We start from the raw sequence: 26,282 nt of genomic DNA on the forward strand, positions 1-26,282 counted from the left end.
TTCTCGTTCAAAGCGCCGAAGAAATTCTTCATAAGCATCAACACGTCATTCACTTCAGGAGTCAGCTGCCATGGCACCCATCTTGCAGACACTTTGTGAAACTGGAGCACATCATACACAATGTGGTGTGCTGACCTACGACTAATCTGTAAACATGCTGCAATGTCATTCAGTGTCACTCGGCGGTTTTCCTTCACTATGGCAGTTGATGCTGCAATGTTCTGTGGAGTCACAACTCGTTGTGCCTGACCTGGACGAGGAGCATCTTCCACTGAAGTCACACCATTTACGAACTTCCTACTCCATTCGTAGACTTGCTGCTGTGACAAACATGCATCACCGTACTGAACCTTCATTCGTCGATGAATTTCAATAGGTTTCACACCTTCACCAGGCAAAAACGCTGTTCTTCCCTGGTGCAAGCCGCAAGTGGGGCGGCCATCTTTATACTGATACTGGTCCGGTATGTGTGTATCTGCACTATGCTGCCATCTACAGGACATTCTGCACGCTGTTTGTAGCACGCTTACCAACTTACAGGATAACGGCGCGAAATTTCGATTTGTTATTACAAATTTAAAGTTTTCATTTGACTCACCCTCGTACAATCCAAATCTGAAGGGAGATTTGAATCCCGGTTCGAACCAATGCAAGTCCACTGTCTAGGATACCTACGTTCACTCCGCTGCGTTCTTTCTCATCAGACCTATCTTACCGAGAAGCATACTTCAAAAAGCACGCGGCCAATTTCCTTTCACATCCCTCCCAATGGTCTTCCATCTTCTCATCCTATCGCTTCCTGGGGGCAGGTGACATACGGTACGCAGAAAAGGTAAACGCATATCTCGAGCACACGAGCACTTTCGGGTACATGAAATGACGTTTGCTGCAACCGGACGCAAACAAAACAGGCAGCTGGCGACAAAGCGGAGGACCACGTCCCCTTAGCGACGGTGGAACGAAAGCGGGACTCGGCGAGGCGAGAGCCAAGGTCGCCTCCTTCACGCCAATGTCCCTACAGTCTCTACCAGTCAGCGAGCCACTGCGCCGCTCCACCAGTGGCAACCAGTGGCAGCCGGTAGCGGCAGGGCTCGCTGGAACAGCGAGCACGCGCAGGATACGAGAAACGCTTCGCGAATCTGCATCCGATATTTATTTTGTGTGTGTGTCCGTGCGCGCGTGCGGGAGGGGGGAAAGGGAGCGGGCGGCGTTTGGGCGCAAGCAAATCTATTTACTGAATTCGTCTAACGTGAATTAGACACACACACACACACACACACACACACACACACACACACACACACACACACCTTTCAGCAAAACAATTTTTTGTGGATTGGGCGTATTAATGCCGTTTTCCCATCTAATGGCATAGCGTCTGTTTCCCAGACTTTTTGAAAGACTCCCTGTAGCTTTCCAGCTCCTGCTAATTTCCACATTTCAGCAGTGATCGAATCTTACCCGCGGACCTTGTCATTCCTCAAAAGTTTAATGATACTTTAGATTCCAGCCATGCTGGAACATTCTGAGTTGGTGCATCCTGGATTTAGTTTTAGAAACTTCGCTCTTGGTTCCTCACTGTTTAACAGCTTCTTGAAATAGTTTGCTATTATTATTATTATTATTGGTATTATAACAGCGAACACAGAAAATAAGCTCTCTGTGCTGGATTTCGTATTTTGCAATTAGTTGGACACTTCCCAAGAGTCTGGGACTGCGAGATGTATCAGCGGCCCGGCCGCGGTGGTCTCGCGGTTCTAGGCGCGCAGTCCGGAACCGTGCGACTGCTACGGTCGCAGGTTCGAATCCTGCCTCGGGCATGGATGTGTGTGATGTCCTTAGGTTTAAGTAGTTCTAAGTTCTAGGGGACTGATGACCACAGCTGTTAAGTCCCATAGTGCTCAGAGCCATTTTGTATCAGCGGATAACTTGTGCAGAACTGATTAAAGTCGCTTTTTCTATTTATCAGGCGGATATTTTATCAATGCGAAATGTTTTGAAGTGCCATTAAGATACTTTGCTCCGAGTGTGAAGAGAACCAATAAGATCGACTGGTTTACGCCACAGACGTTCTAGTTCGATTTTCAAGTCCTCGTATCTGGTGAGTTTTTCCAGTTGTTTCTTATCGATTCTGCTATTACCTGGGAAGGCGACGTCAGTGATCCAAAATTTCTTCTCCACGGTTATGATGACAGCATTCGATCTGTCCGAAGTCCCACAGCAACGTGGCATGATCGCTTTACAACTTTTTGTAGTTTGTGACCACAACATTTTCTTCCCTCCGGAAGACGGTAATTTTTGCATACGTTCCAGTGGTTCATTCGTGCCACATCACTGTGCCTCTGCCTGTAATCAGGTTGAGCGATCTTTTTGCAATAGCTCAAGATATGGTCGACTGTTTCGTCAGATTCTTTACAAAGTCTGCACCTTGGACCTTTTACTGCTTTCTCAATTCTTGCTATTATCACTATTATTATTATTACGTTTATTACTGTCACTATTTTACAAGCACATTGCGCCGCATCTTAACGAAAAATAAGAAAACATAATCTTTGAAGCACAAGAATGTTTTTCTCTTGTTTCACAATTTACAGTCAATTTCTGAACGTAATTTTCGATTCCTCAGTTCGTAAAACAAATTCTTTCATGAGGTACATGAGATTGATTTTCATAGCCCCGTCGGGATGAACACGAAGAAGGAGTAGATTGGAGAGTCGCGACTGCGTCATTCTTGATCTGAGGCATGTTTCAAGTTGTTGCACAGCTCTCAAAACTACCTCCCAGAGGGCGTTAACAACACTTAAACTGTCATAATCAGCGCGCCGTCTGTCATGACGTCGACTAAGCAACGAAATATCTATAAAAAAAAAGAGTAGAGCCTTAGTTTGATGATCAGCTAACGACTGCGTTGTGTAATATGAGCGTGAAGTTCGTCAGAGATCACTACAATACAGGAACACAACTTTCTAAAAAGTTACGCGCTATGCTGTGTTACCGGCCACAACATTTTAGATCAAAAAGGCAGAGGGCGTTAAAAGAAGCAGCAGTGGAATGTTTTACTCGTAAAAGGAAAGACCTTTTACAGGCTAAACGCTAACCTCAAAGAAGAAGCAGAAAACGCCGCTGAAAAACAGAGCGGTTCTAATTTTGCCACACGTTATTTCCACTTTCCGCGGTAGGCCGTGTAATTTTCACCCGAAGTGGCACTCGGCCAGAGTCGAGAGCTGGAAGTGCTTCAGAGCCTTGGCCCAAAGTCGGTGCGGATGACTGCTAGAGCCGAATAAAGCTCCCAGACCCCGTTTCCAAGCCGCTTTCAGTGATCGGACACAGTTTCGCAACTCGAAGGAAACCACCGCGTTACGACTCTGGCGCGTGCCCTTGACTCGGAGATAAGGCAGGCAGCTCACCTTGGCGGCAGTGTACCCAGGCTTGATTACGGAATCCGAGGTTGCCGGCATTTCGCACAACGAGCGTTTCGTCACAAAATTATGTACAGCAGGTGCGTGAAGAGTAGCGAATGCCCACGATTCAGCATTTCGTCTTCCGCTGCGACTGCATATATAGGGATGTTTCTGCTGTGTCGCCCGAACAAGATGCAGCCAGGGCAAAAGCACCACCGGCGCAAAGAGGCCAGCTGGTGCTAGTGCCATAGAGACACCCTACTAGCGCGAGTTCCACCAGCGCAACGGGCAGGGCTGTGGATGAAGATATCGACTTCGTCTCGGCCAATTGCCTGCCGAGTACAATCGGCCAATACCCGGACGACAACGGACAGGTGCCTACTTGGAAGAGAGAAGAGTAGCTCTCGCCCACTTGGTTATAGATGATCTTCCAGGGCTGACTTAGACAGGGGACGTCGTTTAGTGAGCAGACAGTTATTCTAAATTGCATTTGCTATGTACTGTCAAGCTTACCTACGTTTATTTGCATTTCGTCATTGAGGGCCTTTTTGTGTTATGTTACAAGCGGAGTTGCAGATTTAATGATTCCACTATTCCAAAGATAAGTCAACCTTTAAATTATCTGTGTGACTTTGTTACTAATTTGTTGGAGTGTTGTAGAACCTTCTTTCTCCTATCCTGTTACCTGACCCTCGGGCGTAGCTGTGTAATGGTGGCAGGAAGAAACTGTCTTAGCGGTGTACTGCACCAGAAGCCGTTTCTCGAACTCACAAACTCGGTCTGCCGTAACAACAGTGGCAACTCGGCCTCCACAGCACTACCAGCGCATCTGGTATTCAATGCAGTGGAGGGCATTGTTAACTTATCTTGTAAGAATGAGTTTCTTGTGGTATGCTAGTATTCTGTTTCTGTGTGTTTCCCGTGATCGATGTACCAGAAATGTTAGTTATAAAGTTGATATAAAGGATTACTAAGCTCATATCTATACAGTTTAGTTTCTTCTTATGTTTGTTTGGAGTTCGTCCTGAACATTTGACCGTCAGTTTTTGTTACACTGTTACGCATCTTTCGCCTACTTGTACCGTCCAGACATGCTTACGCTGAACGTTCTGCAGACGTACCTTTACGAACATTCGATGTACCTTTATTAACACTGACTAGTGACCTAGACATTTACACATAAAAAACCGGCCAGGTGCGAATAGGACTCGCGCATTGAGCGTTCCATACAAACTTAACTACGTGTATAGACAGTTCATCCATTCCGGTGATCGACATCTCGAAGAGTTTTGCTTGTTATCGACACTGATACTGGGTGTCTTAATTTGTAGTACGAACTTGGTTAACAAATGACAAATATTTTTTTCGTGTTATATAATTACACATTGCCAATTTTCTGATTCTTTTTCTTTATTTGTACTGTGAAACCTTTTTTCTTCCCATTAGGTTTTGATGAGTCAATTTCCGAGTTTGAAAATATGTGGCATAAATAGCCGAATCTTTTGGTTGTACTGACGTAGAAACTTCTCCTTTTACATCGCAAAGCGATCGCAGACCTTAACATGTGACACAAATTTAAACTCGACGTGTGCACTCGTTGCAGTTATTGTCTGTTCTGCGTACTTGCGACAGTGTCAAATTTGTGCTGTTCTTGATAGTATCAGTGACTGTAATTACTGGAAGTCTCACCCAAGTAAATTCGCTGTAAGACTATTTTGGACCGCGCTACAGTCTGAGAAACAAATTTTCAAATTTATGTGAATTCCTTAGGGACCAAACTGCTGAGGTCATCGGTCACTAGACTTACACACCATTTAAACTAACTTATGCCAAGAACAAAATACACACACGCACACACACACACACACACACACACACACACACACACACACACACACACACGCCCGAGGGAGCTCGAACCTCCGGAGGAAGAGCTCGAACCTCACACACACACACGCCCGAGGGAGAGCTCGAACCTCCGGAGGAAGAGCTCGAACCTCCGCCGGGAGGGGCCGCGCAATCCGTTACATGGCGCCTCAAACCACGCGGCTCTGAGAAACAGCCTGCGTCAATGCAGAGAAGCTGGAGGGGAGGAATAGGCGCTGAGATTCGGGAGATGCTGCTCTGTGTGTGTGTGTGTGTGTGTGTGTGTGTGTGTAATCGATGTGTTCTCAGCGGGACTCTGCAGCAGCTGCGTTGTCCTGAAGATGGCGAACAGTTAAATAGCCGAAATACTGAATCGAGTTGGTTTTAGGATCCGGCAGCAAACCTGAAGAGAATTTCAAGACTTATAACGCCGGGAAAGCCTACGACGTCATATGGTCCGGAGTGTTACATTCGTATTACCAGTGCCAGAAGAGCGTCTGCGTACTTCACAAGTGTTCTTTAAAATGAACAGAACATTAAACACGAACCTGAAGCTACATCCCCATAGAATATCTGATAAAAGGTTCCGGGCAGCCATTAGCGGACATTAGTATGGGCTGTGTCCACCCCTGGCCTTTATGACGGCTTGGACTCTGCTGGGGACACTTACAGTGAAGTGTCTGGATGCCGGTGGAGCAATGGCGGCCCATTCTTCATCCAGAGCAGAAATTGGAGAAGGTAGTGATGTTGGGCGTCAGGCTCTGGAACGAAGTCAACGTTCTATTGTCAGAGGTGTTCCGTTGTGTTCAGGTCTGAACTCTGGGCAAGCCACTCCATGTCAGGAATGTTATGGTCCAGAAACTACTGGCTCCCGAAAGCTGCAGGATGGACAGTCATGTTGGTACAATCAATCATCGCCTCCGAACAGTTCCTCTACTGGTGGCAGTACACTACGCTGTAAAATGTGTTTATATACTTCTTAAGGGCTACACAATGACCACGTCCTGACACAGAAAAAACTACACCTTAATACCATCTCCTCCGTACTTTATTGTTGGACTACAAACGATGGCAGGTGACGCTCCTCGGGCAGTCGCCAAACCCAAACCCTTCCCCCGGACTGCCGCGAACTCTCGTTTCCAGTGATCCACTGTCCCGTGGCGTCACTCTCCACACCTGCTCGAGCATCGCTCAGTACAGACTACAGAAATGTGTGGCACACGAGGAGCTGCTCGACCACTGTACGCCGTTCCTTTTAACGCCTTACTCATAACAACTGCGCGAGTTGGAACGCTGCTAGCGCTTTGCAACTCGCGAGTGGTTCCTTCCGCTGACTCCGTGCGGTATTTTACAACCACCGTTTGCAATGCACATCCGCCTCAGTCCATCGGTACACGGGTGTGTGGAGATGTTTGCTGTCCACACTGTATATTTATGACCTGGGAGATAATATTAATAGTGTCCTCTGCAGACCATATGGTTATCTGCAATGAAATACTGTCTCGAAAATGTTCAGTTGAATCTTGATAAGATCTCCAATCGGTGCAAAAATTATTAACTTATTAAAATAACAGAAATGTAGAATTCTGCACTTCACAAAACGTAGAAACGTAGTATCTTACAATATATACGATTCAAAAGTAGAATGAGTAAAATCGTACTATTTGATTATTAAATTAAATGGTCGCATAGGCTAAGTAGCAGGCAAATCAGGCGACACGCGTCAGTTTATTCACTGGGAAAATGCAGTGAGACTACTTAGAAATCACGTGTGTGTTCCGTCTCAGAATACTGCTCAAGATTGTGTGACCCGTACCAAATAGTAGTAACAGGAGGATATTGAAGAACGTGTACAGGGAAGAGCCGTACGTACGTTCGTAGGTTTGTGTGACTTAAGGGAGGGCATCGCGGTAATGTTGACACATCTGAATTGCCAAAAACTCGAAGATAGCCACAAAATATGCAGTGAAAATCTTCTGACAAACTTTCAAGAACGAGAATTAAGTGACGAATGAAGAATATTCTACATCCCCCTCCGGATCGCTCCCGTAGGGGCCTCAGAAACAAGATCAGGCTTTACGGCGCGCACCAGGGTGTTTAAGCAGTCTTCTTCCCACGCTCGACAAGCGATCAGAACGCCAAGAAACCCTAATACGTGGTGTTATGTGAAGTCATGCACTTCAAAATTATATAAGCGGCGATCAAAAAGTTTCAGTTCGAAGGCCGTACAGTCCAGAATAGCAACGCCAGTATCTTAAAATGGCCTTGAGCACTGAGACAACCATTGCACCGGCGTACCAGTTTGAAGATACCCGTCTGGTAATACACCGTGTCCTGCTGCGTGAGAAAGTAGGTAACTGCCTGCTGTACATCCTCGTCCGACGGGAGTCGTCGACGCTTGAAGGCCTTTTTTAAGGGACAAAAGGCGTCATAATCGAACGGTAAGAGATCATGACTACAGGGCGGGTGCTCCAATGTCTCTCACTTCAATTTGTCCTTAATGCAAGACGCCAGCATCCCAGATCGATCGGCGTCTTGTCTCGAATCGCGACCAGCACGACGGTTTTCGACAGATATGCTGCCCCATATACATTCTTCATTCTGCGTGGGATGTCTACCGCTGTTTATCCTTCTGTAGCCAGGAAAAGGACAACAGCACGTTATTCCTGTCTGGACGCATTTGCTAATAATCTCGCAATAGTTCACTTCTCAACGTTTACCGCATGCACGTCGGAAAGACACAAAGGTCTCACTAAACCCTTGCCTACACACTGAGGTGACAAACTTCACGGAATCCCTCCTAAAACCGTCACGGACTCCTCCTGCTCGGCTTACCCGTTGAAAGCCCCAGCAGAAATACTGGGCTATGCTGCCTCTGCAGCCGTCCATAATTGCGAAAGTGGTGCCGGTACATCATTTTGTGCATGTCCCATTAATATTCGATAGGATTTATGTCGGGCTGTCTGGGTGGCCAAATCATTTGCTCGAATTGTCCAGAATGTTCTTCAAACAATCGCGGACAATTTTGGCACGGAGACATTGCGCGTCGTCATCCATAAAAAAATCCATCGTTGTTTGGGAACATGAAGTCCATGCATGGCTGCAAATGGTCTCCAAGTAGCGGAACATAACCATCTCCAGTCAAGGATCGGTTGTATTGGGCAAGAGGACACAGTACATTCCACTTCATGTAAACACAGTCCACGCCATTACGGAGCCGGCTACAGGTTGCATAGTGCTTTGCTGACAACTCGGGCCCACGGCTTCGTGGCACTCTAACCCTATCAACAGCTAGTGCGACCAGAAATCGGAACTGATCTGACCAGGCCACGATTTTCCAGTGGTCTGTGGTCCAACCGATACGGCCATGTGCCCAGGAGAGATGCTGCAGGCGATGTCGAGCTATTAGGATGAGCACTCTCATCGGCCGTCTGCTGCCACAGCCTATTAATGCCAAATTTCGCTGCACTGTCCTAATGGATACGTTCGTCGTTCGCCTCACATAGATTTCTGCGGTTATTTCCCGTGTGTTAGAACGTACGACTCTACGCAAACCCCGCTGCTCTGTGTCGTTATTCCCCAACGATTTCCGAACTGGAATGTCCCATGCGTATAGCTCCAATTCCCATTCCGTGTTCATAGTTTGTTAATTGCCGGCGTGCGACCATAATCGCGTCGGAAACCAATTCACATACATCACCTGAGTACAAATGACAGCCCCGCCAATCCACTGACTTTTATACATTGTGTACACGATACTACCGCTACCTGTATACATTCATCTCGCTATCCCACGAGTTTTGTCACCCCAGGGTATATCGGTGCTTAAATACTGGCATCGGACTCGCGGTATGTTGCACATACACTGCAGCAAGTGTTGATCACTTCTTATACTGTATGTATATGAAATAGAATGCGAACTACTCTATGCCAAGAACTGGACGCTGGTTTGCTGAGTATATGCGCAAACATAGAGGTCAGAGCCACCGAAATGGACCTTCCGGCGAGTGCAGTGGGGTTACCGAGCGCTCTGACTGCCCTCCGGAGCCTCGGAATGTTATGAGTTGTAAAAGCGGAATAAAGCAGCCTCGGATGAGTCACGAAGAGCGGCGTCCCGCTCCTGGCAGGGAAGATCCGTCAGACAATCAATACCGACTGGCTTCCTTCTGCACACAAAGCTCTCGAACTGTCCAGCGCCAGAATGCGCGCTCAAATGTGATCTGTCCGCTGGTCAGTTTGTACCGTCTTACACTGCTCTCGGAGTTGTACGGACATTATCGCTTTCTTGTAAAACCTAGCAGTGCGCACACTCGAAAACGTCGACACACGGAAAAAATTACTGTATTTTTCTCATTTATTTCTCAGAGTACATGATACGTGAACTGCACAGAGATATCGTCGTATCCATTGCGAAGTGAGGTGGCGCAGTGGACTTGCATTCGGATCTCAAATCAGTATCCGGCAGTCCAAATACACAGTACGTTTCCCGTGACTTTGCTACGTCTCTCAATAGGTCGGGACCTACAAATACATAACTCTGCAAGCCACTCCATACTGCGTGCCGGAGTATATTTCGTAACAATGGTGACTATTTTCTGGTATTCAGCGAGCGAAGGAAAAACGATTGACTTTGCCTCTGCACCTGTATATTACTCTTCTGCCTCTCATGTCCCCTACACGAGTTGCAGGATGGTGGCAGCATAATGGTCGTCAAATCTTATTGGAATACAGGTTGTCTAATTAGACGCAGTATGATTTCTTCCACAGTTTCTTATTTAACCCAAGAGATTCTTGTTTTATGGGTATTAAGCCGCATGTTTCTCCGCCTAACGTTTCTCCTCCAAAGCTGGAGATATCGTCAGTCTACTTAGAATCGGATGGCAGTTTCAGTTTTTAGCGGCCCCAGCAAGCCGAACTGTTTACACGTATACACGCAATGTCATCAACTTAATTGCGTCGACACGTGGTATGAAGCTTGTAGTGGGTAAGAGTTGGTGACAGAATTTCAACTAAGGGAAATTTAGATACCTAGGTTAAGGTAATCGAACAGAATAACCTAGATCAAGAAACTAACAATATTAAGTTTACAAAATTGCACCTATCATATTACCTGACCAAAACTTCTGTAATAAGAAGACGCTGAGCACTGGAACAAAATTAAAACATTGCGGAACGGTTGTCAAACCGGAAGGATTATATGCTTCGGAGACTTTGGCTGCGAATAGACGGGGACTAGTCGATATGTTAATCAAAAGAGAGCGCAGGATAGCAAGGAATATTTTAGGCAACAGATTGATTTATGGGCACATATATTTGAGATCAAATGTAGAATTATACAGAAGACAGAATAACGACATAAATTAAAAAAGATCTTTGCAATTCGAATACGAAATATTTTGCTGAGTGCTAACTACATAGGTAGAAATGACCAGCGTAACAAAATAAGAGATATCGAAGCTCGGACGGAAAAACGTAAGTGTTCGATTATTTCGCGCGCTGGTCGAGAGTGGAACGTACGACAAATAGCCCGAAACTGGTTCAGTGAACCTTATGCCAAGCACCTGGATGTGAATTGCGAAGTAGTCATGTCGATGTACAGTGTCGAAAAACAGAGCGCACCGAGAATTAAAATTACAAACTGTACAAACTTTCTACAAAACTGCAGATAAACTAAGTAAGTGACTTATCATATATGACAGTACATTGCTTTTGGTATTATGTGCAATGGAAGATCAGAAAGTTTCAGATTGACGGGAGTTGCTGCTGCGTATATGCAACGTAGCACGATTCCAATGTGGGTATGAAAGGTGACCATTAATAAAATCGACGAACTGTAGGTTCGGATTCATGAATGGAAATGCAGGAAAAAAGGTCCTATGAACATGTGTCCGGAAATACAGCGTTGTCACGGTAGATGGCGCTGACGAATGATAGTTCCTCTGACCACGTGCCGCGTGTTTCTCGCGTGTCGCAGGCTGCGTGACTGACGCAGCGCAGTGTAAGCTGCAGAATGGTCCAATACTGACGTCGGGAAAAAGCCGGCCACGCACATGGAAACAGTCGACAGGCAGCCAAGCTGTACCGAAACGACGGAATCCTCACAGTCACCAACCATATCACACGACATTTAAAGCCCTTTTTGGGGGGAGGCGGCGGACTGTGCGTTCACCTGATTCTACAGGATATTGGGACGAAGCCTAGTACGAGTTCCGGACAAGTGGACCGCCAACTTGGTGCTAGCCAAAACACGATTATGCGTTTCCTGCTTGACAACCGCTGCTAACTCAATCCCACGGAGGCCACTTTGATCTGTTGTGACGTTGAGCCGGCCGCGGTGGTCTCGCGGTTCTAGGCGCGCAGTCCGGAACCGTGCGACTGCTGCGGTCGCAGGTTCGAATCCTGCCTCGGGCTTGGATGTGTGTGATGTCCTTAGGTTAGTTAGGTTTAAGTAGTTCTAAGTTCTAGGGGACTGATGACCACAGCTGTTAAGTCCCATAGTGCTCAGAGCCATTTGAACCATTTTTGTGACGTTGATGTGATGCAGCTCTTTACTGTGCTCCGGGACGTTTTGTTGTCGTTGCACGCACACTGTCCATTTCCGGGGACATGTGCATAGGACCTTTTGTCCTCCATTTCCAGTCAAGATTCCGTCCCCTGCAGTATGTTGGTTTTATTAATGTTCGCCCTGCATAGGTACCGACATCTACGCAACAGATTAGTGTGGCATTCTCGTCCTTCAACGCGCGTGCGGTAAATGCGGAAACGTGAAGTATGGGAACGTTATCGTCAAATGTATCTAAACAGGAGCAACGTGCCGAAGGACAAACAGCGGTAGACATCCATCGGAGTATGTCTGTCGAAAACCACCGTCGTGAATTGGTGCGACAGGCTCAGTGCTGGTCACGATTTGAATCAAGACGCCAGTCGATCTGGGAGGCCAGCCCCATCCACTACGAACAATAAGGAACCTGGTGTCTCCATCTCCGGCGAACGGCACTGCGCAACGCTGGAGAAATTACGGCGTGCAGTTAAGGCGTAACATCCGATAAAACTGCGACAAGGGGTGCTGCTGCTTCGTGACAACGCACGCTCCCATACCGCAGGTGTCATAACGCAGACGTTAACCCAATTCAAGTGGGAGGCACTCGAGCATCCGCCCTATAGTCCTGACCTCTCCGCATGCGTTTATCACGACTTCCGTCCCTTCAAACAGGCCTCGGAGGGTCGGCGATCCCTGCTGGACGACGATGTGCAGCACGCAGTGAAGGACTTCTTCACGCAACAGGAAATTTTTGGGAATTTGTGGTAAGTTCATATGAGACCGAACGGCTGAGGTCATCGGTCCATGGGCTTATACACAACTTACGCTTAAGGACACACAAACACACCCACGCCCAATGGACTCGAGCCTCCGACGGGGAAATCCGCGCGAACCGCGGCAAGGCGCCTAAGACCGCGCGGTTACCCCGCGCGGCCACGCAGCAGGACACGGTGTTTTACCAGACTGGTGTCCTCAACCTGGTGTGTCGGAGTGACGATTGCCTCAGTGCTCACGGCGATTTTGCACGAGTGGCATAGCGGTTGTGGACTGTACGACCTTTAACGAGACACAGTATTCAAAGTCTTGTACGGCATACAACGGCGTCTCTCGTGGCTTCAGCCGCCTCCAGGCGCACGACCGCGGACGTCGTGGCCTTGCCTCCGGCCGCTATCAACTCAGAATTACTTAACTTATCGAGCGCACGCGACGGGAGCGGAAGACCGCGCTCGAGCTTCGCAGCTCTCGACCTGTAGCTAGCAGCAGTAAGAACGACGATTATCAGCGGCGATAGCGTCATCTCTCAGGCTTTCTCTGCGTGACTGATTAATTGCTTATTTCCGCTGATACTGCCTAGTTGTTGCTTCAGCATCGTTCTTTTTCATAATATCTCGGTGACCGATTGAGCCGTGTTCTTCAGGTGCTGCGAGTTGTGCTGTTATGCGTGTACTCGCTGCGTGGAATCTAACCAGCTCACGTAATTTTGTCACCCACACCGTGATGCTGAGCGAGTACGCATATGACAGCTCAGCCCGCAGCACCTGAGTAAGGTTACTGGGCCGGTCGTCCAAATATTATGAACGAGGGTAATCCAAAAAGTAAGGTCTCCTATTTTTTTTATAAGTACATAGACCATTTCTACAATGGTTTACATCAGTTTACAGCTTGAACATTTAGCTATTTTTCGAAATAATCACCATTTCTGTCGATGCATTTTTGTAGACGCTGCGGCAGTTTTTGTATGCCCATCTCATACCAGCTCGCAGCCATGCTGTTCAGAAAGTTATGAACCTCTTCTTTCACCTCGTCGTCGGAGCTGAATCGCTTTCCGGCCAAATGTTCTTTTAACCTACGGAACAGGTGATTGTCACTGGGGGCCAAGTCAGGACTATAGTGTGGGTGGGTGATTATGTTCCACTGAAACTGTTGCAGGAGAGCAACGGTTTGCCGAGCGATGTGTGGGCGAGCGTTGTCATGGAGAATGTTTACGCCCTTGTTCAACATTCCGCTTCTCCGGTTCTGAATTGCCCGTTTGAGTTTTTTCAGAGTCTCACAGTACCTGTCAGCGTTAACTGTGGTCCCAGTGGGCATAAAGCTGACCAACAATACCCCTTTCCGATCACAAAAACGGCTGTCGTAACTTTACCGGCAGACTGTGTTTGTTTGAATTTCCGCGGCTTTGGCGAAGAAAGATGCCGCCACTTGCGTGACTGTTGCTTGGTCTCAGGTGTGAATGGTATGCCCAGGTTTCGTCACCCGAGACAATTGAGTCCAAAAGTTGTCCTGTTCGTCTGCAAGGCGGTGAAGAAATGCGCGGGAAGCATCAACTTGTTGCCGCATGTGGTCCTCAGTAAGCATGCGTGGCACCCATCTTGCGCACACCTTCCGGTAGTTCAATGTTTCCGTTAAAATTCTGTGAGCGGTGCTTCGCGAAACCTCAGGAACCAACGTGCAGAGATCATCCAGGGTGGTCCGCCGATCTTCACGCATGCTTTGCTCAACCTTCAACACTGTCTCAGAAATTGACGGTCTCCCGCTCCTCTGTTCGTCGTGAATTTCGGTCTGACCAGCTGCAAACTCTCTACACCACTTACAAACATTTTTGACATTCATGCACGACTCACCATACATTTCCCTCAACTGGCGATGGATTTCAATCGGCGCAATGCCCTTTGCGTTAAAAAACCGAATAACTGCGCGCAATTCGCACTTGGCGGTAACACCCAACGGGAGCTCCATTCTCAACGGCTACCAAGCCAAGACCGAGAGCCTCAGCGCGCCGTGCGCATGTTTACACACAGCGCGTGAAGCACTCTTCATAACAGTGTGACCAACTGCCACGCGAACAGAGTTCTGTACTTATAAGCAAAAATGAGACCTTACTTTTGGGACTACCCTCGTAAAAATGAAAACAACAACTCCGATATACACCAGACGTACAATACTTAGCGGTAGCGTAATTTGTACATCATCAAAATTACAAGCATATTATACCTGACAACTGAACAACTGTGTTGCAGAGGCTACTGTCGGTTTATTATGGCATCTTCCAAAACAAAATTTGCTGAAAGCATCCACACGAATGAAACAGTGACATCATCACTGGAATGTAGCGATCGCACCATCATCACATATAAAATGCTTCGCCACGAATATGCTCGTCAGCACACTGCTGCTTATAATACAGCAAAACTTTCCACCCATCACAGACGTCGTCATACTTTTGAAACACTACAAGTAGCATGTATCAGTCTACTATTTTACTTTTATTATTAGTATTAGTAGTAGTAGTAGTAATAATATTAGCACTAGAACAGGCAAATGGTATGCCTCAAACTATAATCAGAACAATTTAAGCATATTCTTCGTCTGTCACACTTAAATTACAAATAAGGCTACAGCTTCAGAGCCCTGCCTCCGAAGAACCAGCAGGATCTAAGATATACAGCTGTCCTCTTGTTAACACACGTACAACGAAGCACAGTCACACTTAACATGAATGACTTCTTAAGTGACTGTCGTCTATGGAGCACGACTTTCAAACAGGAACTGGCCTCAACGAATGTAACGATCTCAAAATCCTTACATGTTACAGTAATGGATGTACTGTACTGTATGTATGTATGTGTGTGTGTGTGTATGTTCAACATCTCCTTCTAAACCAAGCTTACTCTCAGGCAACAATAGCTGCGAAGGTAAGATCCACCTATCTGTCAAGTGGTACACATATAGGTTACTGTCAGGCAACAATCGCTGTGGGCGTAAGGACCACCCACGTGTGAATGGGGTGAGGGTGGAGGTGAAAAAAAAAAAAAAAAAAAAAAAAAAAAAGCATAGCACGCGACGCGTGAATTCTCAGACTTCCTTCATCCAGTATTTGAGAATGAGACCACTTAGCGACTTGCAACAAACTTTACACATAATTACAAACCTTTCCGAATTTTTGCTTGCTGACAACCTCAGCAAAACGATGAAAGGAAAAAAGTTTATCGTTTACTACTTTTCCGCTGTTCAAACAGTAAAAGTACCGCATGCGGCATGACGTTATAATTTATTACTTCCTTACTTCTGACTGTATTCGCGATACGCTTCGCGGGCAGTATTCACATATACCACTGAATGTTAGGTGCTACATTATGTGGCTGTACGACACACAGTTCAGGAGATAAATCTCAAGGCCACAAGCTGCGTGGTACGGGCGTGTACACCCAGCTGTGAACAAACACCTGGGCGACGCCACGTTTCTCCGTTAGATCGAAATAATATCCGCAGGGGTGCACAATCTAATTCGAGAAGGTTATCGAATACCAACGAATTAAATGCTTTGGTACCACATATCACGACATAATCAAACATTTTACCTTCTCACAGATTAAATACACGAAAAATAACCTTACGTCGTGTATGGAGTACAGGGTCACGCATCTGAAACGCAAAGAATGCATCCGTGGCCAATCTGCGGTTACACACGACACACTAATATACCACATTATTGTGAGCCTTCGAAGTAATTAAATGATGCATCCTACAAAAATCCCGTGTGCCAACTACATGGAAAGCAATGGCGATTAATGAGAATACCGAGCAATACAATCACTTTATGGGCTTACTAATAGGGTTATCGCATCTCGCTACCCGTCACTGATTGTAAACATGGAATTACAGAACGCAAACGATAATACTTCATTTCGCCACCATCAGACGGCAACAAATTCGATCATGCGTTAATAAATCGGCCTTCGGTCACCTGTATATCTTATTTATTGCGCTCAAAGAATTTCCAATAGGGATACGGTAGTGTAGACAAACGGCCGTTCTCTGAAAGAAAAAATTCGGTTAGTTCACGGAACAGAATAGAACACATTGTTAGGGATGCAATACGAGTGCGTCAGTAAACAGCTTGCAACTCTCCGCGGCACAGGTGTTAATATCACAAGAAATTTTTGTGAGTACCATTTTTACTAATGACAAAACATATTTTCCTCCTTCCCTCTTTCTCCGACATGTCTTCTATTTTTGGGAGTGAAAGGCCTTAAGGGATTTCGTTAATCAAATGTGTCCACGCAAATCACCTGCGAAATTCGCTTCTGGATCACGTAATTCCGGATAATTTAGTCACATATTGTCCCTAGAAACTGAAAACGTCTTATTGACAGCTTGCCAATTTGTCCTTTCAAACAATAAACACATAACGCCATGAGCCTACCATTCGAAATTGAGTGATAGTAATAATTAAAATATTACTGTGATTTAATATCTCTTGGTCCGAGCCAGCAATGTATAAATCAAAGTTGCGACGCTGTTATAATGGGGATTGGCACCGTAACTGGACACTGGTAAACTGAATGAATGGCGTAACGAGAACGGCACACCTGTTGCACGACTGAGCGTCATACTGCGTTGTAGACTTTAACGCAAACTGAGTATACACAAGTTTGATATCTCCTGCATGTAGCATTATATACGAGGGCTATCCAAAAAAGTACATTACGTTTTGGAATTAAAAATAAATAAAGTATTGGAAATTTTTTTCATTATATACAGATGAAAGCCACACTTCAATACTACTTTCCTACATAGTTGCCATTTAAATTAAGGCACTTATCGTAACGATGGACGAGCTTGGAAATTCCTTCGTCGTAAAATTCGGCCGCCTGCGCCTTCAACCACGTGGTTACCTCTTCTTGAAGCTGTGCGTCGTCATCAAAACGCTGCACAGCCAATCACTTCTTCATTGCTGGGAATAAGTGGAAGTCGCTCGATGCCAGGTCGGGACTGTACGGCGGATGAGGAAACAACTCCCACTTAAAAGATTCGAGAACTTCACGAGTGGCATTTGCCGTGTGGGCCCGGGCGTTGTCGAGAATCAGCAAGATCTTTGAGCCCAACTTTCCCCTGCGCTTGCTTTGTATTGCTGTTCTGAGGTTGTGCAGAGTTTGGCAATACCTTTGAGAGTTTATTGTAGTGCCTCTTTCCAGGAAATCCACAAAAATCGTATTTCTACCGGGTTACTGATCAACCACGTGGTTGAAGACGCAGGCGGCCGAATTTTACGACGAATGAATTTCCAAGCTCGGCCATCGCTACGATAGGTGCCTTAATTTAAATGGCAACTATGTATAAAGTAGTATTTAAGTGTGGTTTTCATCTGTATATAGTTAAAAAAATTTCCAATACTTTACTTATTTTTAATTCCAAAACGTAATGTACTTTGTGGATAGCCCTCGTAGTTCCGTTGAGCAGTTTCCCGCAAGACAGAAATCATTTAAAAATGTGGTCGTCCTTGAGCGTGGCATGGTTAAATTCCTGCGATACGGATCCTCAGGCTGTATGAATCGCTTGAAGGACGACATTTTCCGCTTATGGCTGGAGAAGTTTTTCTGATGTTATTGCCGTTTCAGCGTTATGCCACTGTCAAGCATGGATGTTCGATGTCATGTCACAGCACAGACATAAGTTATAGATAACGTACTCATGTAAGGCCACGTCCAACTGGATAGCGATGTATGGATCAGCTGTTACCATTGAAACAAATAACACTGGGCCTAAACTTGTGCTTTTCACTTGCAATTGCATTTTAACCCGCATGTCAATAACAGATGTGCCAAAAAAATTGCAGTTTTTAAAGAATTCTATTTATTCGTCTACATCAGTATTATTCCCTTCGAAAAAATACCAGTTACATATTATACTGTTATGCCAGAGCTTTTTCCTGTCCCTGAAACACATCTGGAACTGTATCCTTGGGCCGGCCGCGGTGGTTTAGCGGTTCTAGGCGTGCAGTCCGGAACCGCGCGACTGCTACAGTCGCAGGTTCGAATCCAGCCTCGGGCATGGATGTGTGTGACGTCCTTAGGTTAGTTAGGTTTAAGTAGTTCTAAGTTCTAGGGGACCGTTGACCACAGTAGTTAAGTCCCATAGTGCTCAGAGCCATTTGAACCTGTATCCTTGGGATAGCTTTTACGTCTCTCAGCGATGTGTTTTTAATCTCATACCTGCTTGTAAAACCACGGTTCTCTATCTAGCGAATATGTGGTCTAGACCATCATTTTAGTATAGTTTCTGGTCAAAAATGAGTGAGCAGGTGCATTATCATGCTGCAAAAGGCATTAATTGTTTCGACACAAAGATAGGAGTTTCCTTACAGTATCGCTTCACGAAAATGGCGTTGAATTTGGACTCATCACTGATCGTTCAATCTTGAGCAAGAACTCTTGCCCCGTTACGCCGTTAAAATCGAAAAACTCCGTGATCGTAACTTTCACATTTCATCGCACTTTTTTGAGTCTATACGATCCAGAACAGTTCCATAAGGACGACTGAGCCTTACTTTCGATGTCACATTCGTAAACAAGTGTTTCGCCGCATTTTACAAGTTTCAGTACGTTCTGAATTGTTGTGGATTTCATCTACAGACTCCTTAGCAACATGCAACCACTGCTGTTTTTGTTCGAAAGTCAGCAATGTTGTGGGCAAATTTCGCTGTGACACGTTTCGTACATAAAACACCGGAAACAATTTCATGGCATGAACCAACTAATGCGCCAAGACAATCAGCGGCTTCTCCGGTTGTGTTTCCCCGATCGTTCGTAATAATTTATTTCACTTTTTTCGCAATGTCATCGGTTAACGATATGCTGGGGCGTCCGAGGCGCTCGTCGTGTTTGACGTATTCACGGCATTCCTGGAAAGATTTGAACCACAACAGACGCACCAAACGGAATATTTAACAGCTCTAAAACTCCGCTGCATTTCATTCTGCTTTTGCTGCAAAATTCAATGAAAATTCTGTAATCCACTTTTATATTAAATGAATAATAGACGATACTACCAAAACACGTGTAGCCTTTTTGACAGCAGATAATAGAGTAAATATCCAGCAAGTCTAAAACTGCACAGAAAATTTTCAGAGAAGCTCCTTTTATTCAAGTCTCCTTTTATTTGCAGTTTGTTTCGGGGTTAACATTACACCACCTTTAGGCCCGTTGAATTCAGGAAACATACGTTTTGTCATAACTGCACAAAATGCAGTATCAAAGAAACTACGGTTAGTTTTAAAGCCATTAAGCTAAGAGAATTCCAGTTTTCATGTGTATAAGGGGCAATCGAACGGAAACGAGGCAACTGATAATAAGTAAATACTGTTTATTGTTTCAAAAGTAATCGCCATAACTGTAAATACATTACTCCACTGTGAGACAAAATGGTCAATGCCTTCATGGACAAATGTTTGCAATTAGCTACGGAACCATGATTGTAGCCAGGCGTGTACTTGTTCGTCTGAAACAAATCTACGGCCACGAATGTCTTTCTTCATGGTTCCAAAAATATGGATATCACACAGAGAGATATCGGGACTGTATGGACGATGTGAAAGGGTTTCCCAGCGAAACTTCTGCAACGTATTCGAAACAACGTCAACAACATGTCGGACCGCTCGATTTGCTTCGGACGAAGAGGTGCGAGGTTGGGTACAATCATCGTTCCGCGAGCATCAGCAACCATTTTTTATGGAGGCAGTGACCGTGTTGTCTCACTGTGCGATAAATATATCAACAGTTGCGGTGACTACTTTTGAAATAATAATAAGTTGACTTAATTTTCTGCATGTTTCTCGTTTTCGTTTGACTGGCCCTTATATACATATGAGGCAACGGCTTTGACGCAGTGGCTACACCGGTTCCCGTAAGATGACCGAAGTTAAGCGCTGTCGTGCGTGGTCGGCACTTGGATGGGTGACCATCCAGGCCGCCATGCGCTGTTGCCATTTTTCGGGGTGCACTCAGCCTCGTGATGCCAATTGTGGAGCTACTCGACCGAATAGTAGCGGCTTCGGTCAAGAATACCATCATAACGACGGGGAGTGTTGTGTGCTGACCCCACGCCCCTCCTATCCGCATCCTCCACCGAGGATGACACGGCGGTCGGATGGTCCCGGTAGGCCACTCATGGCCTGAAGACGGAGTGCTTTTATATACATATGACGAGAGAAGTGTTCAAACTTTAACAAAAGGTAAGGGCTATGAATGATGTCTGAAACAGTCATATTTATAAACATTTGGATTAAAATTAGACAGCGTACGATATACATGGAAGAGGAGGTGCAAGAAGTAATGCAACATTTTTTTTTCTCGGCCAATTTCGTTTGGAAAAATGCGGAATTTGTTGTGGGACACCGTGGAATATTCCCTCTTCGACGCCTAAAGTTTCTGACAGCTATCGGTGCTACACGTAACCTTAAAAAATGGCGTTTGTAACGGAGGTGCCGAGAGCTGTCATTGAGTTTCTTTTGGCCGAAACCCAGAGCACTGCAGATATTCGCAGACACTTGCAGAATGTCTACGGAGACTTGGCACTGAACAAAGCACGGTGGCTAGTTGAGCGAGGCGTCTGTCATCATAGCAACAAAGTAGCGCAAACCTCTACGATCTCCCGCGTGCTAACCGTAGCGAAACTTAACAAACAATTTCAGCGTGTTCGTTGCCACAGAAATGCAAACGAACTTCTTCTCCGTGACGACGCAAGGTCTCACACAAGCGATAGGCGTTCGCAGAGCTTCCCCGGACTGTTCTTCCTCGTCCACCCTGCAGCATTGCTCGCGTACCTTCTCACTTCCATCTGTTCGCCGCAATGAAGGATGCACTACGCGGGAAGCAGTACGTGCATGATGGCAAGGTGGTTACTGAAGCAGCGTCGACCTATAGAGCGGTGCGATGACGGCATACGGGCCTCCCAGTAAGGAGTCGTAGGGCCATTGCATTCAACGGAGATCATGTTGAAAAATAGGGTTTTGTAACCAAAAGAGTGTGCAATAATATGGTGTACTGGAATCCTGAATAAAACGAACCTGCTTTCAGAAAAAAAGTGTTGCGATACTTTTGGAACGCCCGTTAGAGGTTAGAGCAGCGAAGTCACACAAACTGATCAGACGCACATGGGATTATTTAAAAGCGTGCAGAACCATGTTGGGCTACATGAACCTTAAGAACGGAGTGTGATAGGGACACAAATTTTTAACGTATCTGCGGATATCCAGAATGAGATTTTCACTCTGCAGCGGAGTGCGCGCTACTATGAAACTTCCTGGCAGATTAAAACTGTGTGGCGGACCGAGACTCGAACTCGGGACCTTTGCCTTTCGCGGGCAAGTGCTCTACCGACTGAGCTGCCCAAGCACGACTCGCGGCCCGTCCTCACAGCTTTACTTCCGCCAGCCGAGTGTCGGTCCGGCACACAGTTTTAATCTGCCAGGAAGTTTCACATCTGCGGATAGTTTGACATCGCATTTTGAACAGGTATGACAAAAGATATGTCTACTGCGTACAGGAGTCGGAACAGGTGCAATGCAAGACCGAAACCGATTGTAAGCTAAATTAGGTTAGGTGAAGGAGTCATATCCAGTACACGAACACTTTTCGGACAACGAAGCAACGAAAAAATCGGAGACGCGGACCAACACAACAGAAGCAACTCGCTGAACGCAGCCATTATCGGAAAACGCCGCACGTACATGAAGCGCTGCAGCAGCAGCCCCAGGTTCCCGCAGGACGGCTTCCAGGCGGGCCGCGCCGAGTCGCCGCCGCCGCCGCCGCCGTCGCCGTCGTGGTGCGCGTCCCCTCCGAACAGGCCGGCCAGCAGGCACATCCCGCACGCGCACGCCGTCCTCGCACACTGCGCGCCCGACGCCTGCCCTCCCCCTCACCCGACGCTCCAGCCGGTCGCGCAGCCTTTTACGTCACGGTTGGGGCATGCCGGGTGCTACTGCGAAGAGCGGTGACGTCAGCGGCAGCAGCCGCAGCCACAGCCGCGGAGCCAAGGCCAGGCGGCAGGCGCGAGACAATTCGCAGGTCGCGGCGCGCGTTGCAAAACCGCGTTACGTGAGCGCCGGCCGCTCTGCTACAGCCCCGGCCCAACCGCGGACACCTGCCGGCGCAGCTACCCTGTTCCCACGCAACCGCGGCGCCGAGACGGCGGGATTACCGCAGATCGCTAAATCGCTACCGTCCGCTTATTACACCGCATCTGTCACAGTATCTGTCAAATGCCGACGCTTTAGATTAGGCTCCACCGGGCCCAGTGAATATCGACAGAAATAACAAGTTTACTGTAATGTATAAACCTGCATCCTCCGATGGATTTACGTGAATTAATTGTGTGCAGTGGCGGCTCGTAGATATCCATTCTGGGTATTCACAAACTTTTGAATTCAGGTAAATACGACAGTGCTAAATTAATAGCATCTGCTCTATAACAGTTTTGCTCATCAACATATTCATACAACTTCAGCCGCTGTCAATTATTCATTTCATTCAGTCATTCATTTCGTGTGGACCATCTTTGGACCACGTTATTTCAACTGTCTTGCTTTAGGTGTTCTGATGTTTGCCCATTGCTCTCGCATTCGTTCTCGGTGTTGCTCCTTCCGCCGGCCTAAGTGACCGAGCGGTTCTAGGCGCTTCAGTCTGAAACAGCGCAACCGCTACGGTCGCAGGTTCGAATCCTGCCTCGGGCATGGACGTGTGTGTTGTCCTTAGGTTAGTTAGGTTCAAGTGGTTCTAAGTTCTAGGGGACTGATGACCTCAAAAGTTGAGCCCCATAGTGCTCAGAGACATTTGCTCCTTCCTTTCCTGGGTCCAAGCCTTCCCTGTTTTTAGTTTTGGCTTTTCTTGGGAACCTTGCCACGCCATAAGTTTCTCCTCGAGTGGGACACGCTCCAAGATGTCATCATGGCTGATCCCCACTTCTTTAAGATCTCTCTCCACCTCTGTGAACCAGGCCCATTTTGTTTTCTTCTTCTGAAAGTAGGTGACCATACGATTGGTGAGTCTTCCAGGGCTCATTCGGGCCGTATGTCCATAAAACATAATCCTTCTTAGCCGGCCGGAGTGGCCGAGCGGGTCTAGGCGCTACAGTCTGGAACCGCGCGACCGCTACGGTCGCAGGTTCGAATCCTGCCTCGGGCATGGATGTGTGAGATGTCCTTAGGTTAGTTAGCTTTCAGTAGTTCGAAGTTCTAGGGGACTGATGACCTCTGAAGTTAAGTCCCAGAGTGCTCAGAACCATTTTGAACCATAATCCTTCTTTTCCGGATGGTATCGGTTATGTTCTCTATGTGGGAACACAGTTCATGAATATGTCTTCTAAATTCCCCATTCTCTTTGATGGGACCTATGATCTGTCTCAAAATCTTCTTTCCTTCGCCTCCAGTTTTTCGATTATGCCTTTTTTGTTCATTACTAGGCATTCAGAAGCGTACAAGACTTCCGGACGGATAACACCGACGTAATGCCTTAACTTTGCATTGAACGATACTGATCTTTTGTTGTAGATGTTTTTGGTTCAATGGAATGCCATTTCCATTTTGTTCATGCGTGATTTGAAGGCTTCTTTCTCTGATACGGTGACTGTTATCTATTCTCCGAGATATTTAAACTTTTCAACTCGCTTAATTTTGCCTTGACCCACTACAAGCTCCCTTGGTGGCGAATGTATGTTCGTTATAAAGTCGGTTTTCTCAAATGTCAATAATAATAATTATAATAATAACAATAATAATAATAATAATCTGCATAACTTGTCTGAAAAAGGAAGAATTGTTTCTGTGGATAATATAGTGCCGTTTATGGAAAGAACGTAATAATGTTTAAGCTTTCGCTACTCTCCGTTTCGCATTTTGTGTAAGTGGTAGTTTTCGTACTTCTTTTTTTTTTCGGACAAACGTACGAGATCTCTAATTCATAAATCAGTTAACGAATTAACTTCTGCGCTGAAAATCAGGCATTCTTACGTTGCACCCACAAAAAAACTAAATGTTCGCTTTTAGTCTCCCTGATTTGATTTAGTCACTTTCTCGCAAGACGGATCTGGTCTGGAATGTCCTAATTCCTCTGGAGTTAACTTTTCCTGGCAATTTTCTTTGCTGTTAGTGCTTACATATTCACACTCTAAAGGAAAGCCGATTCCTGCACAGCAGACAACCAACTCCAAACACAAACTGCCGTTTCCGGAAATTATTAAATTCAAGTAGTGCTATCCACCAACAAGGTCACTTGACTGGAATACAAATGAGGCGTTGAGAGCCATAAGGGCCGAAAGCATATCGTCTTCGTCTTCAACCCCCCCCCCTATTCAAAACCAGCTTTTCAGCTGAAAAGCTGAAAAGAAAAACCAGAAAAACCAGCTTTTCGTGAATGTTCAAATATGTGTGCAATGTGGGCCTAGAGTACAGAAAATCATAAGATCAACAGGTGTCTAAAGCACAAAGAAATGCTACAATCGACGATGATGTGCTTTATGGTTCTCAGCTTAGTCTACGACAAAATCCAAAACTTTATGTATCATATCTCATTCAGAATCCCACAAAATACGTTTTTCTCTCGTATAACTATGATATACTGATGTACGATCTAATTTTAGTATATAGTGTGAGAATTCGCATATCTGTGGAGTGTTCTACCACCTAGCAGGATTTACGGCGAACGTAGATTAAAGTCTGCTCCGGCGTGCAACCATCTGGTGGCACCGACGTAAAGTAGTAGTTTATTGGTAAGCGCTAGCAGTGCTCGCCGTGAACCGTGCACATTGGTAATGAAATCCCTAAGTATTTGGCCCGTGATGCAATAACGTCACTCTAGTTGCGCATGCGCGGGAGCTTCTTAAAACGTGCACAAGTGAAGGTGTGCTCACGATCCTGATACCGAGTTTCGCCGTCTATCGGAGCAGTATCTACCACAGCGCGGAAAATTTGGTGGGGTCTATTTCAGATTACGACATCTACATTACGTTTAACAGCATTCAAAGAAAAATTACCAGTAGATCCGCAAGGTGTCAAAAGTTAGGGTGTTCACGTGCTCTTACAAAGCAGCCGCCAATGTGTGTACGACTTTGGAGTAACCTTTGACACAGTCTGCACTCGTCCCATATTGATCATCTTACACTACATACAACATCACATGCAGCTTGCATTTATAAAGTCAATGTCACACTGTACACGGGTTGGATAAAAACTAGTGGCAACAGCGCCGCACGTGAAGAATGTGCGTCTCATGGCATTCCCGCTGTCTGTAGCTGATGCAAGGTCAGCTGCAGTAGTGCAGTGAGCGGCGATGGCTGAGTCAGCTGCAGTGCGTACACTCTGAAAGTCCGAGAAGCCAGTTCGAGCGCCCTAACTGTTCGTTTAGCAAACACGAACAACGTCCGTGGGTCAAGACTGCATTGGCACGTTGTCACAGCAGACAACAGTGTCCCCTCCTGGCACTGAATCAAACCATCTTTCACGACAGTGCACGTAGCACATGGCGAACCCCGTGCAGGAGCTCCTGCATACGTGGGGGTGGCTGATACTGGAACACCCACCTTATTCATCCGATATGACTCTGACCGATTACGACCTATTCGCCAAATTGAACGTCTTCGTGGCACGTGCTATAACACAAGAGGAGACGTCGTCCGTGGCATAGGGCGATCCTTGAGAGACT

At 46.2% G+C, this 26,282-nt stretch overlaps 1 protein-coding gene across 1 annotated transcript in view; it reads right to left on the reverse strand.

Moving 5' to 3' along the window:
• The window catches only part of LOC126419009 (ubiquitin carboxyl-terminal hydrolase 2-like), a 237,964-nt gene extending 215,515 nt beyond the window's left edge, over nt 1–22,449 (reverse strand). The window contains exon 1 of the mRNA XM_050086061.1: nt 22,316–22,449. Within this exon, the coding sequence (XP_049942018.1) occupies nt 22,316–22,449 (134 nt within the window). The remainder of the gene's footprint in view (nt 1–22,315) is intronic.
• Between the last annotated feature and the right edge of the window lie 3,833 nt (nt 22,450–26,282).

This window comes from Schistocerca serialis, chromosome 9 (genome assembly GCF_023864345.2).
Source record: "Schistocerca serialis cubense isolate TAMUIC-IGC-003099 chromosome 9, iqSchSeri2.2, whole genome shotgun sequence".
Taxonomy (NCBI): Eukaryota; Metazoa; Arthropoda; class Insecta; order Orthoptera; family Acrididae; genus Schistocerca; species Schistocerca serialis.